Genomic DNA, 15,223 nt, shown 5'->3' on the forward strand with positions numbered 1-15,223 from the left:
ATAAAGTGCTTTGACAACATCATCGGACACCTTGATTTAGTGACAATCTTCATTTTGTTTCATTCCTTTCATAGGTATTCACTGTTTCGGCCACAAAATATACAGTCAATTCGCTTTACAGTATATTCTGTATATTAGACATTTTGAAGATGTGATAAGGTGCTACATCAAATGCAAGGATCATTATTATATATTATTATTTTGCTTACTCTATTAGTTCTATGTAATTTACCACAGGGAAAACGCTCAAAGATTGTGGAATAATGTAAAAGGCAGCCATGCAGTGGAGCCTTGTTGTAATGTGGTGGCCAGGATCTATAAAATCCCAACCTGTGTTATAGTGAGGTGTGACAGCCGGTTTCACACTGCAGGTGCACATCCAGCCGGCTAGCTTGAAGTGACTGAACCTTGTACATTCATTAGTAGTTTTGTGCACTGTATTAGAATCAGAGAAATCAAAGCACAAAAGAAGCCATTTAGCCCCTGCCATTCTGGCTAGCTCATCCATTGGAGCAGTTCACTTATCCCATTACCCTGCTCTTTTCCCACACTCTTTTATCCTATAGTTGATAGACTGAGGCATATATATTCATGAGCTTTCAAAGCTAGTTTTCTTCAGATGGTAAACTGCTTAATAGAGTTTTCATGGGATTTTTCACCCCTGGGTCATAAATCCAATGCCTTGATTTATAAACCACCTCCTCACACCTCAGGCTATTTACGATCTAGTAATGCGATGACAGCTTTTCATGCATTTTTTTGAAAAAATGTATTTCTCCCAGTGCAAATAAAAATGATGCAAACAGAGAGCACATATCAAAAAAGAATTCAAAATGAATTTTCTTCATAATGACCAGACTATACAGCAAAATTAGTTTCTTCTCAGTTAAATGTGCATTTTTCTAAAATGTACTGGTTTTATAATAAGGTGCCCCAATGATCCAGTTTGCCATGGATGAGAATGCAAACTCTAATGCAATCGCTTTGCTATCCCTCAGGCTGTGCAAACTGAATGACCGAATCAGCAACAGCATATATAGGCTTGCAGCAAATATCCATCTGTTTTATGATGGTTGATAAACAACAAAAACTGTTTTTCCATAGGATTTCTGAAAAAGAGTACTTCCCGAGTTTATTCACTGCAATGCAAACTTTTGGATCAACTTTACATTGTTATTTTCATTTGCCAAATATGAGACGGGTTATTTTTAATGTTTTCTCAAGGACAAAAATTTACATTTATGCAGCACGTTTCACATTGGGAGGACGTCTCAAAGCGCTTCACACAGATTAGGAGACTGAGCTGATAGAGAGACAAGTGACCAAAAACACGGTCAAAACTATAGATCTTAAAGCTAGTTTTAACAGTGGGAAGGAAGCAGGCGATGAGAGGCAGAGGAACTCTAGGATGGAGTTTCAGAAAACAGGGCAGAATGGCGGATGGTGGGAGCATCAGGCAGAAGACTCTGTCAGCTGAAGTAGAGGTGATTGGAGTAATAGTGTTGCAGAAGGACAAAGAGGCAAGAAACACAATCTAACTACATTTGGTAAATTTCGATCACATGCATTTTTTCCTTGTACTGCCCTTAGCTTCTAAATGTTCATCACAATCTACAAGTGTCTAAATTTAAGTAATTGAACAGCTTTAATCTCTCACCAGAATTAGTACATCCAGTTAAATAGAGAACAAAATTAAAATAATTCTAACATCCAGATTTCAGCAACATTCAAAATCGGAATTTTAAATTGGACAAACGAAAAGTTATGCGTCATTACCCTGTATCAAATCAAAGAATCAAAATTAAATGAATCACTGATCTTGACTATATGCAGGATTTTATGTATATTACTGTCCCATACCTCTCTATTTAACTTGTGCTTATCAAGTTGGGCAATGTCAGAGCTAGTGAATGGATTTTCTTTCCCACTGACAGTAACAAGCACTCCCAGTCCACGGGGGGAAAAAAACTACAACATCCCACGATCAAATAATGAGCTGAAATGCATGGTTTAAACAGGAGCAGTTCTCCGAGCAAGATATCAGAAGCAACCTGGACAATAGCTATTTGCAATTCTCAAAGAAATAAACATTCTCTATGGCACACTGCATTGCAGCCAGGAAGTTTAATGAGAAAATTAGCTCGGTTTTGACTTACAACTGGAACAAAGCTCTGTTCCAAACAGCCCACGGAGAACATTGCTTTCTAACAGGTACTAAACAGTTTTGTCAGGTTAATGGGAGAAAACTTAAACTTTTGTCATCTTCACATCAGATGACATCTTCTGTGACATTTCAGACAAATCCATTAAATTACATTGCTGTCAAACTACATTATCCCTTCATAGACCTTCACCCTCCCACCCACACACACATGTTTTCATTAGAAGAAAAGTTAACAAAATAGTTGAATAAACAGGAATATATAATTAAAAATGAAGCATTTTTTAGACCATATTGGATCAACTATAATGCTGGAATAAGGACATGCAAGCTGAATTTCTCCATTCCTTCAACCTCAGCCATGTCACTATAACAACCAAGCTCCTCAAGAAGCTCCACTGGTTCCTCATGCCCCAACAGATCAACTTCAAAATCCTGCGGTACTTGAAGATCTTTATTCTAACCTTCAACTTCCCCCTTTGCTACTATTATTTGAGTTCTACTTTCCTGCCAGAGCCCTCCACTCATCTAACTCTGGTTTGTGGCTTATTCCCCTCATCTTCTATTCCAGGGAATATTGTCCTTGCTCTCTAGAATTCTTTCCAAATACCACTTTGTCTTGGACTTTCTTTCCCTGCCTTCAAACTCTCTTAAAAAAAAATATCCTTTTGATTGGGCATTTGTAGCTCAGTGATTAGATCCAGCTGCTAGAAAGAGTTAACTTCATGTACGCAAGGTATTCCTAAGTCAAAACCCCTGGATTAGCTAAAGTAGATGCCATTTTACATTTGGAAAATATGATGTTATTTTAAAAGAGAAAATGATTTTCTTGTAATTGCGTTCATGCATCTACAAACACACAGTAACTACCCTTTACAGTTCTATATTAAATGCAAGTTTGTGGATAAGCATCATGATGGAGTTGAGGTACACATCAGCCATGATCCAGCAGAACAGGTTCGAGGGGCTGAATGGCCTACTCCTGTTCCTATTATTATAATGGGAAATATCAACCAAGACAGCAATGCGATTATATTTCAATGTGGGTGTTACACATTTAAGACTGCTGAGAACGTATTATTCTGACAGTCCCCAAAATGCAGTGTCTTTGTAATTTAACTGTCTATATGAATTCCATATCGCTTTGAACTCCAAACAGCAGTGGGCTGCTATTGACCAGTTGAGGTTTTCTTTTGAAATATAAAAATCGGAAAGAAATTCAATTACCATCACAAAAAGTAGATATAGTGAAAAACGACACCAACAAATGTACTCAATCATTAAACAAAAATGATACTGTAACGTTAAGTTCCCCTCAAAAACATTCCAAAATGGGCCCTGTTTTCTCAGATTGCCGCTTGTGTATGCATGCTAAAACATGGAAAGAAAGCTACTGCTCCTTTTTGCTCTGAGTTTTAAAGTCTCCGCAGTGCATTTTCCAAGCAGCTCAGAGATCTCTAAACCTACATGAATGAAACTTCTTCCAGTTTGGACTCCCTTCCAGATTAAATGTCTGGCCTCACCTTGGCATCTTTGCCAAAGCGGACAGTTCCCAAGCATCTCTTGTGCATGAGATATGCACTATTGAATAGAGTGAGGAACAGAAGGTGCTGACAGCATTGGGCTAGACATTAAAATGTCACGCCTGAATACTCCAAACCTCTCCACACATTGGAAAATAACAGCTCAGGGGACACTCACAAGGGAGTTTACTTCAATTATGTTTTTGTGTGTAAAAACTGTGTAAAATAACAGTACAAAATCAGGGATATGTTTTGATAACTCTGGCAGAACCCCCAATCACACTCTCATTTCTGAAGCATTCTTTGAAAATTCTTAATCCCATTAGGAAATCTAAAGCACAAGGAAAGAGGGATTGAAAATACTTCTTCACAAGTCAAATTCGTTCAAGATACAGAACTAACATAATGTTAACAAACATAAGAAAATCAAAGATGCAAAGGGGCAAAAATACTTTTCTTTTTTTGCTGAATTAATCCTAGAGACTCCAATAGCTGGTAGAGGTTTGTTGAAGATCAAATATTAGTTTTGCTGTTTCACAGAATTACATTACAGAATAGTCACATCTGTAAGACATTACCTGGACATTGCTGTAAATTTATGATGTATTATGTCTGGTGGGGAGGGAACTGGTTATACATTAAACACAGTAAACTAATCCAAACAATGTTCTTAAAATCTGAAATTAATAAAGGGCAATATGCCAATTTCTTTTCAAACCACATATAACTTGTTCCATCAATGTCTGTGCCCAGCACAGTTGATAGAGAGGATCGATTTCAAGATCCTCACCCTTGTATTCAAGTCCCTGCACTCCTCTGCACCCCCCTACCTCTCTGACCTCCTCTCTCCTTAAAACTGTACCCGTTGCCTTTGTTCCTCCGGGTCTGGCCTCCTCCTCATCCCCGAGTCCTCCGCTCCACCCTCGGCGGCCGTGCCTTCAGCCACTATGCCCCGAGGCTCTGGAACTGCCTTCCTCACTCCCTTCGTCTCGCTCCCTCCCTTCCCATTTTCAGGTCTCTCCTGAAGACCTTTCTTTTCGACCGCGCCTTTGGTCACCTTCCTCCTCCTCCCTTGGCTCGGTCCCGGGATCCATTACTGTAAAGCGCTCTGAGACGCCATCCGGCGTGGAGGGCGCTATATAAATCCAAGTTGTTGTTGTTGTTGATAGCAAAAAGTCAGACATTTCTAAGTCTTATACCCTGGATGGCTAGCCGGTTGATTGGTATCTGGAAGTTTCAGGGTTTTGAGTTCAAGTTGGTTTACTCAGTCCTGGACTCTTTTAACATCAATAAAGTAAGCACTCTTTGTTGGTGGTGGAAGGGGGGAGATCAAGTTGGAGATTTCCCCACGAGCTGGACTAACTATCAAAAAAACAATTTGGTCAAAATGTTAAAGTGAGGCAAGTCTACACTAATTCAAAGCATTTTTGGCAACTGACCATCCTGTCTGGTTTATCAAAGAATCTTGGAGCTTTGACATATTAATAATAATTCTTTGCAATGATATACTACCTCATTACGCAATCGAAAAAGTCTCAAAGCACTTTACAGGATTTCATTGTATAGTTTATAGACCAACATATTGAGACACAATAACAATCCTCATACTTCATTTCACAACTGGAGGATATCTTAGAGCACTTCATAGAATATACTATATCTGAAGCTACCATTTCATAGGATATACTATAAAGTGTACTGACTGTATTATGTAGACCTCGGGTTATCAACGTGCGAACCAAAGTCTTTAAAGCAATTATTACCATGGAAAGCAATCTGCCAATCGACTAACAACTGGGTTCTGACTTACTGCTAGGTAAACAGAGGCGTATGGAGTAAGAAAATGTGCCTTTCACAATTCTGAACCTCTGCCCTGCTGCCCTGAAGGATTTGAAGCTACCATTTCAGATTATATAACATTTAGTCTCTCAGGGTTTTAAAATTTCTTATTTACTTCAGTGACTAACTCAATTTTTTTTAAATAGGAGAGTAAAAATTCATGAAAGTTAGTTAAAATGAAGAAGTGACTGATCTTTATGGTAGGATTGCACAAGATTGGTCCAGATGAAGAAGGCCCTTCAGCTCATCTGATCTCATCCGTTCAAAATAATCACCTTACACCATCACAGCATGTTTTTGAAACAAGTCTAGGGTCCTGGCCTCAACCACCTTTCCTGATAATCTGTCCCTTACTACGTGAGATTCAACATTTTTTTTCTGGTTACTGAACTCTTTCCTGAATTTCAGTTATGTAAATTAATCATGTTTACAATGTTTAGTTTATTCACTGCAAATGTCCCCAGTGAGCACTGTAAAACTTTCAGATTTAATATCACTTAATATGCCATTAAATGTTGCACATTCCTGAATGTAAGACTCAAATATTACTCTAAAGAATATTGCACAGATGGTCCTTACAAAGTTCTTTTAGTCGTAAGAATTGTGCTCATACTTCAATCATAGTGTTATGAATGCAGCAGTGTGATATCCTACAATTTGTGAAGTAGTTATTTACTGACTGATTTAAGTTGAGACATTAAAATTATGAAACATGTGAAAAATTGTGTGAAGTTTAAGCACTACACAGAAAAATAAGAGTATTGCTTGCAACAGATTCATAAAGATTAATGTTCCCACAACAAAAATTTTTTCCCTCCTTTTCAATGTTTTCGAATGATAATTGTTAGTGCTGGGTGCCCATGTCAGTATTACCGATTTCCAGGACAATTAGATGCACAACAAAGATCCTTCAACTCTGCTTCATCATTGTGCTTACCTCACCCTGACTCTCAGACCAGCACTTCCACTGCCCCAATACAACATTTTATATTCATCCTACTATTTAAGCATAGTAAAAATTTCCAGTCCTTGTTATAATATGCAATTCAAAGCATTCAGTGACATTTCAACCACAATTTCAGCCCCAGTGCAAAGAAGCACACAAAGATGCAGATACACAGTACTCTGGCTATACAGGCAGTCTTAAACCTTATGAGGTGTCTATGATCTAATAATAATAATGATAATAATCCTTGCATTTGATATAGCACCTTATCACATCGTTGAGACGTCTCAAAGTCCTTCACAGAATATACTGTAAAGTGTAAAATTTTGTGGGTGAACGCGACAGTCAATTGCATGCAGCAGTCTTGGATTGAGTAACCAATATTTTTAATATAAGTATTATTACCTCCTGGGAGAGTGATCCGCCAATCGACTAACAATCAGGTTCCTACTTACTGCTATGTAAACAGAGGCGTGTGGAGTAAGGAAACTTAAGATTTCGTCCTGCGAAGAACGCGAACCTGGGTCATCTTGCTTGTGATGTGAGCGTGCTAACTTACTGCACTATGGGACTCCACTCTACAAAGGGCTTGTATAAGAGTCAGATAATTGACTCTGGGCCAGAGTATTAAGCCATCAACTAGAGTAGGAATCTGAGTTCAAATTGAAATTTGCACTCGAATATCCCTTGCATTTTCCAAGGTTACTGCTTGTATGAATGTTGTCACTTCAGTTATATTTCCTGTGAGATGAACCAAACAAAGATATTTGGTATTTGCAGGAATGCCAGTAAGCTAACCTCATTACACACCTTCCCAACCAGGATCCATGGATGGAGACACTGAACTTTTTCCTTGCATAATGTATTACATAGAATAGAATCTGATTTCCAGCAATTGGGGTGGTAAATTTATTTAACAACAATAAGTTCTATGTATGCTTTAGAAAATCAATTATCTTTCCTGAAGAACAAAAATATAGATACTTACATGTTTTTCATGAAGATTTTTCAGCAATATTTTATCATGAAATCCAAGTTCCTGAGAGGCATCATGACTAAAAGGAACAAAAATTAAGTGAAAACTTGAACATGTCTAGTCTGCATAAAAGAGTTCAAGGTACATGCAGTATAACAGTTCCTAATTATCATGCCAATTTCCTGAGAAAGAAGTTTATTATTAATTGCTTTCAGTGCTTAAATGCAGTATCTGTTGCCATAAATAAAATCAATATCACACAACATTGATTTAAAGTGTTGGATTTATTCCCACAGATCTGAACTGAGACACTGTTCAAAAAAAATATCAGTTTGCCTTTTTATGATGTAAATTTGAAAACTTATAGAAAGTAGCAATACGTTTGTGCCCTGCGATGCTATCCTGTGTGAAGGAACGTTAAGGTACCATGTCCTGAAACAAATTAGTACCAATAATAAGGAAAACAAACTAAGCAGCATTTCATGGAGGTCACATGTACTTCATTTTAGGCATTTGCAAATAATATCATGTAACTTAACTGGGGCTTACAATATCCTTTACTGATTTGAATGAAACTTCACAATGAAGTTGCTTCTCCAGATTGTTAGGTTGACTATGGGTGAACAGCACAGACTGGGAAGGCAAATTAGGACTTTTCCATATTTTGAATACTATTATGACCATGTTAATAAAAAGAATAGCCAACTAGTTTTACCAAATATCTTCACAATTGCAATAACAGCAAATCATATAGAACAACATGTAGAAAACATAATAACTTGCATTTATATAGCACCCTTCAAAGTGGGGTAGTGTCTCAGAGAGTTGAATAATGGCAGACAAAAGGGAAGGTGACTGTAGGCATCGCTGAAGTTATTGAAGAGAAAAGTCTTCAGGTACAATTTGAAGACGGGCAAAGAAGGGGCAAGCACGAGGGATTGAGGCAAGCAATTCTAAAGTTTGGGATGTAGTGACTAAAGGCAGGACTGACGATGGTGGAGGAGAGGGGTCAGGGGACATGCAGAAGGCCCGAGCAAAGGGGACAGATAGAGGAATGGGGTGTGAGCAATTGGAGAGGTAAAAAACAGAAAATAAACTCATAGCAAGGATAGCATTGCAAGGCGTTGAAAATATAGTTCTGGTAAGATCACAGAGTAAAGGTCATTTAATGTAAATTTATGAGGGAAAGTTATCGGAAATTGGAATGGAACCTTCTGAATTGCATAAAAGCATTCAGCTTGGTGGCAGTGAAAGAATGTAATAAAATGTGTTGAAATAGAATCACAATCTTGGTCTCGTCAAATGGTACTACCAACCATTATCTGATGTGTGCCCTTTTGTTCATTAAAAGGATGGATATCCATGCTAGGAATCCTTCTATATTGAATCCCCCCAGGGCAAATATGTATCAGATATTTTTCGTCGTATACTCTAGGTTATTAATGCATTTAATAGTTTATATATACTCTTTAACAGTTATAATTTTCAACTACTATTGAAATAACTTTTTTAAAAAATTAAGATACAGAAGTGAAGACACTGACCCATAAGCTATGCCTGCGACTGTACATTTCTTAAACACCATCACATTACAGGTTAAAGTTCCAGTTTTGTCAGAGAATATGTATTTCACCTGAAAAATATCAAATGAGACAGTGTATTAGATTTCCAGCAAAATTAAGTCAATTTTAAAATCGAGGAGCAATTAGAACATTCTAAAACTTCCAAACAATCTATAATACCTTGAAGGCTCAATTTAAGTTAGCCCCAGTTGAATTTTTATTGGTTTGACAAATGTGGGAACCCATCACGTTAAAGAGTGTTACCCGCATTGTTTCCAGATCTACAATGGAGCCAGTCCCAATTAGTGCCGCTGTCAGTGGTTCTACTGTACTCAATAAAGTATACTCTGCAGTTACTCTTTACCTGTCCAAGTTCTTCATTAAGGGTGGATGTCCGAGCTACGGCAGGAGTATTTGTTGCTTCATAAATCATGTCTTCATCCTAGTAGTGAGGATCAAGAACATAAGAACATAAGAAATGCTAGACGAAAAAAGACCAAGGTCCATCTAGTTTGCCTTCCACCTTCATTGCAGTCGCATGCACATATGTCCCAAACTACCTATGTCCTATATCCCGTACTGTTATTTCTTAAAATAAAACTATCTAATCTGTGTTTGAAAGAATCAACACTTCCTGCTTCAACCGTCTCCCTAGGGAGCCTGTTCCATAGGTTCACTATTTGCTCACTGAAATAGTGTTTGCATAGATTTGTTCTGAATTTACCCTCTTCAATCACAAGTGGAGTCCTGTAGCTCAGTGGTTAGAGCACTCGCCTTGCAAGCGAGACACCTGGGTTCAATTCCTGGCAGGGCGAAACCTTGCGCAAGTTTCCTTACTCCACACACAGCCTAATAATAATCCCTCCAAAACAAAACAATAATAAATTGGTGATTTTCAATCCACGACTGTTTGTAGGACACTGCGCAATTGGCTGCCACGTTTCGCCCACAAATATACAGTCAATTCACTTTAGTCTATTCTGTGAAGCGCTTTGAGATGACGAGAAGACGTGAAAAGCGCTACATCAAATGCAAGGATTATTATTATTATTATATAAGCTGTGTCCTCTGGTTTTACTATTCTGGACAAGTTGAAACAGTCTGTCATGATCTATTTTGCTTTACCCTTTTAGAATCTTAAAGACAGCAATCCTTTTGCATCTCAATCTTCTTTTCCAGTGTAAACATGCGCGATTGACTTAATCGCTCCTCATAGTCCTTCCATTCCCTCAATCATTTTGGTTGCCTTCCTTTGTATCTCCTCAATTTCTCCCATATCCTTTTTGTACTGCAGCGACCAGAACTGTACACAATACTCTAAGTATAGTCTCACCAATGATTTATACAGTGGCAAGATTATCCCACTGTTTTGGCTTGCTATTGATCTTTTGATACATCCCAACATCTGGTTGGTTTCCTCACTGCCACAGAGCATTGTTAGGAGAGCCTCAATTTATTATCAATCAGGACAATTTCTGGTGTTCTAAGAAAATCAGACATGAGTTTAACCGCTTATTGGACTCACGTGAAGTCTTCAAAGCTACTCTTCACTCAGTTGCTATGAACTGATTTCTAATTTAGTAATACGGGTACATGCATAAAAGACACCTTTATTCAGTCATCATGGGTTTGGTTTCTGCACTCTGCAGCCGAAATCCCCAAAAATGTTTAAGACAACACTAAATCTTGACTGATATCGTTCAAAACAACTTGCAATTATATGGCCTTCATGCAAGCTGGTGCCTCAAACTGATTAGCAGTGGTGCAGTTTGATGTTGAAGCAGGAAGAGAGGGGAGGTGAATATTGGAACGGCAGCTAGAGGCATTCACAGTAAACTTAACTGTTCTTAACGCACAAAAGACATAAACTGTTAAAAAGTTTCTCTGTGACAAGTTAACAGAAAAACAGATCTTTGAAAGCCCAACAGACACAATTGTTAATATTAAGCAATCCCATACATTGTCACACTTCGCCTTTGTGAAAGCTAATTTTATGCTTACCCAGTTAATGAACAATGCCTGGACAAATTTTACAACCTCCAGTGTAACCAGTAAGCTGATTGGAATGAGGTTATTGAAGAGGATGATGAAGGTTAGGATATTAAATCCAAAGTTGTCTGAAGCTTTGCCTGTAAAAGGAAATCATTTTAAGGAAACAAAAATGAGGAACAAAAAAAGACATTTGTTTCTACAGGGTGACTGAAAAGTCGTGTTACCATTACAATGTTTAATAGGTCTTAAAGAAATTATTATTTTTTTTAGATAATAGGATAGTTATTACTACTTTTTGGTCAACCTGTACTTCACACAACCTCTTATTATAAAAAGGTGTTTTAAGTTAATACAATTCTCAAGTAAATAAATTAAAATGTTGTTTTCGCTGTATTAAAATAGTTGTATGACATTCTCATACAAAGTTCCATTGTAACAAACTTTAGCGGGTCCAAGCCTCAAATTGGGACTTTGAGCTCATAGTTTAGGCTGACAATCTGACAGTGCAGCAACCCTTCTCTCTCTTGCCCGCTTCCAGGCACCAGCGGTGCCGTCCTTCAGATAAAGCATTAAACCAGGTTCCATCTTGTTGGGATATAGGGATTCCCCTATAATCATTTAGCTTAAAAAAGATATAAAAATCCCTATATCTCAACAATCTGTCTCTTCAGATGGAACCTGGTCACCCTCCCACCTCTCTGCCTTCCCTCATCCCTACACCACCCCTCCCCCATGCCTGGGCCCTGACACCTGACTGTTCAGCGCTTTGGGACGTCCTCCTGACGTGAAAGGCGCTCTATAAATGTCATTTTGTTGTTGTTGTTGTCAGGTCCGAGATCTGATGCCATTACACGAAAAAGAGAAGGGAATTTCTCTCTGCGTCCTGGCCAAATATTCCCCAAATAAACCTGGTCATACACTGTCTGCCATGTTTGCCTACAAATACACATTCACTACATTTTACAGTGAATCCCATGAAGCGCTTTGAGATGTTTTGACGACATAAGGTACTGTATCAAATGCAACAATTATTACTGAAAGAACATTATTTCCACTGGATGTTAGGAGCACAACTTGAAATAAAACACATTTACTGGCTATGAAATGGTATTAAATAACAGAAATCTGCTACCTATATGAAGCAATTGGAAGATTATAGAAAACACGCTTAATCCAAATTAGTTTTTTTTTAAAACATTAACAAATTAACAAACAAGGAATCGGAAGTCAGGCCTTCAGCCTTTCTGTCCCCACCCTGTGGAACTCCATTTCACATTCCCTTTGCCTCGCTCGCTCCCTTGCTTCCTTCAAAGTGCATCTCAAAACCCTCCTCTTCGACTGAGCCTTCGGCCACTCTCCGACTCTCCATGCTCTCCACCCTCCTCGATCCCAACCCCCAGCTCGGGTCCAAATCCCTGACTGTCCAGCGCCTTGGGATGTCCTCCCAACCTGAAAAGCGCTTTACAAATGTAATTTTGTATTGTATTCAACTCTCAAATACGAGGAAAATTTCCTCTCTCAATCTGGAAGTATGATCAACCTTGTTCCTTCCTTCCCTCCATCAGTTAACTAGCTTCAAAATTGGATTAAAAGGCTTTAATTATTTCACTCACTTCCTTCCAGATGGTGATTATTCGAGCAGTCAGTCTCTTGCAGTTGTAACTGAGCCATATTGTTTGAGAATCATTTCTAATTCGCAAGCTAAACTCCTGGTTTCTTTCATGCTGGTTACTCAGTTGGTTATATAAGAATAATGGAAACCTTTGAAATGATTGCACTGCATTAACCAAATTGAAATAGTCATTGCTTTAAATATGCAAGGCAAGTTTCATCAGCTCTTACGTTTGGGCAACAACAGAGTCCCTCAGTGCTCTTCATTTGCAATGAGATTCACACCAGGGTAAATAGCCGTGGCGATTCGCAAAAAAGTTTCAGAACAAAAAAAATACTTTACCTAAAGTCACATGCAGATATCTATCAATAACACCACAACTTCTGCCCAATTCTGTTCCCCGTACAGTTGAGTAATTTTGTACATTGACGGGAATGGGGAGATATTCCACCTGGGGCTAGATTTACTCTGTTATATAGCATTTTGGAGCATCCAGAATTTAGTGCATTCTAAAATACCCTCCGTAGAGTAAAATGACAGGTTAAGAACCGATTTTCTGCAAGTTCTTTTAACCGGATACACAAAAACAACTTCAAAGTGAATTGAAAAATTTACCGGATGCTCTAAAATGCTACCTAAGTAAATAAATAAAAAAATGAATGCTTCTTACATTTGATACAGTGCCTTTCAGATCAGGAGGGAGTCCCCAATCCCGTCAAAGGGCTTCACAGGACATATAATAAAGTATGGTAGCTGTGAATTTTGTAGGCAAATTTAGCAGCAAATTGAACTAACCATTTTAAAACCGAACCTTAATATAGTATCGGGGTGTCCTCCTGACGTGAAAGGTGCTATACAAATGTAATTTGTTGTTGTTATTGATAGCTGTAAACATGCAAATCCTCATCATCACAACAATTATCTACGATTTCATAGCAAGAGAGTTGATTATCAAAGCAGTCAGCATTTGTAAGCAAGATTAGATACTCACCAGTCAAACCAAGGTACCAAAACATTCCATAATGGCTGTTGTTCCATATTAGTGAACCAACAGAACACACCAGAGAAATGAAGAGAAGAGTACAGAACAGAAACAGGATCTGCATATTTGTGATTTGTTCGACATTTGACAACTTAATTGGAGCTCGTATAGTATTCTGAAAAGCATTGAAATAAAACAGATTACAAAACCGAATTTCAAGGGGCCTTTTCAAAAGCTTCTAAAATGTAAGCATTTGTATATACTGTAGTTAGTTTCATAGAATAAAATGGCAGGTTATGTACCAGCGTCATTAAGTAGCTTTCAGGATGTGTTTCTTACAAAGCTAAGCATCAACAGAGTTAAGGAATGTCAAGTGCATCATAATGTACACAAGTGTAAGATAAGGTCCATGAGTTCCAAACATCCTGAATTTTGAAGTGATTTAAAAAAAGTTAAATAAGATACAAGCTACAAAGAAAATAAATATATTGTAGAAGGATGAATCCCACCCCATCCAAAGACTAAAGGGGATGAAAGAGTGTGCATACTGAGATATTGTGTATGATTGAATAATAATAATAATAATCCTTGCATTTGATATAGCGCTTTTCATGTCGGGAGGACGTCCCAAAGCGCTTCACAGAACACACAGTAAAGTGAATTGACTGTTTATTTGTGGGCAAATGGGGCAGCCAATTGCGCACAGCAATGTCCCACAAACAGTCGTAGATTGAAAATGACCAATATTTATTATTGTTTTTGGTTTTGGAGGGATTATTATTAGGCGTGTGGAGTAAGGAAACTTGCCCAAGGTTTCGCCCTGCCTGGAATTGAACTCAGGTCTCTCGCTTGCAAAGTGAGTGCTCTAACCACAGAGCTACAGGACTCCGCGTAGGTGAAGAAGGATTTACAAGCCAGGTAATTAACATTCTTTCCTCATTCAGCATTTTCTATATAATGCTGCTCTTCCCCTGTACCTGACTGAGAGGAGGTTAGTCCTGCAGGTGGGATGGAGGATCCAGGCAGGAGGACTGACCTTCCATAACTGAAATATATTCCTCTCAGAGTCAGCTGAGGATGTTTGTGATCATGCGAGTTATTCCACATGAAATGATCACAAGATTGGTTCAAATGAAGAAAGCTCTGCACATCGTTCCAGAATATCCACCCCACAGACTTCGCATCACAGGTGTTTTTTTTAAAAGAATGAGTCCAGTGTCCCATGGAATAACCTCATTAGTAGTATGTGTTAGAAATACCAGAGAGGTTTGCTGCCTGTCACTATTTGCCTGTAGCTTCATGAATCCATGGCTTTGAGCTAATACTTGCTTCACTAGCAAGGTAAATTATTGTGAATAAAATGTACTCTGCAGATTTTCAATCCCTCAATATTCAGCTACAGATCATACAAAATTCTTAACTGCTATTATATTGAATCAAGAATTATGAATTATTAAGAATCAAGACAATACTCTGGAACACTCTCCCGCAATCCCTCCTACTTGCCCCCTCTCTCTTTTTCAAGTCCCGCCTGAAAACCTTCCTCTTCGACCGTGCTTATGGCTACTCCCACCCCACCGGCTTCGAGTCAGGCTCCGCCGCTTTCAAATGCTCTGAGACGCTACCCTGT

General features: G+C 38.3%; 1 protein-coding gene across 2 annotated transcripts in view; it reads right to left on the reverse strand.

Moving 5' to 3' along the window:
* Nucleotides 1-15,223, reverse strand: part of atp8a1 (ATPase phospholipid transporting 8A1) — a 208,567-nt gene that overhangs the window by 139,273 nt on the left and 54,071 nt on the right. For both annotated transcript variants that reach the window (XM_042341636.1, XM_042341647.1), the window contains 5 exons: nt 13,603-13,768; nt 11,009-11,136; nt 9,372-9,449; nt 8,990-9,078; nt 7,458-7,524 (listed from right to left, as the gene is read on the reverse strand). In XM_042341636.1, coding sequence (XP_042197570.1) covers nt 7,458-7,524; nt 8,990-9,078; nt 9,372-9,449; nt 11,009-11,136; nt 13,603-13,768 — 528 coding nt within the window. The remainder of the gene's footprint in view (nt 1-7,457; nt 7,525-8,989; nt 9,079-9,371; nt 9,450-11,008; nt 11,137-13,602; nt 13,769-15,223) is intronic.

Source organism: Callorhinchus milii, unplaced genomic scaffold (assembly GCF_018977255.1).
Source record: "Callorhinchus milii isolate IMCB2004 unplaced genomic scaffold, IMCB_Cmil_1.0 Scaffold1, whole genome shotgun sequence".
Taxonomy (NCBI): domain Eukaryota; kingdom Metazoa; phylum Chordata; class Chondrichthyes; order Chimaeriformes; family Callorhinchidae; genus Callorhinchus; species Callorhinchus milii.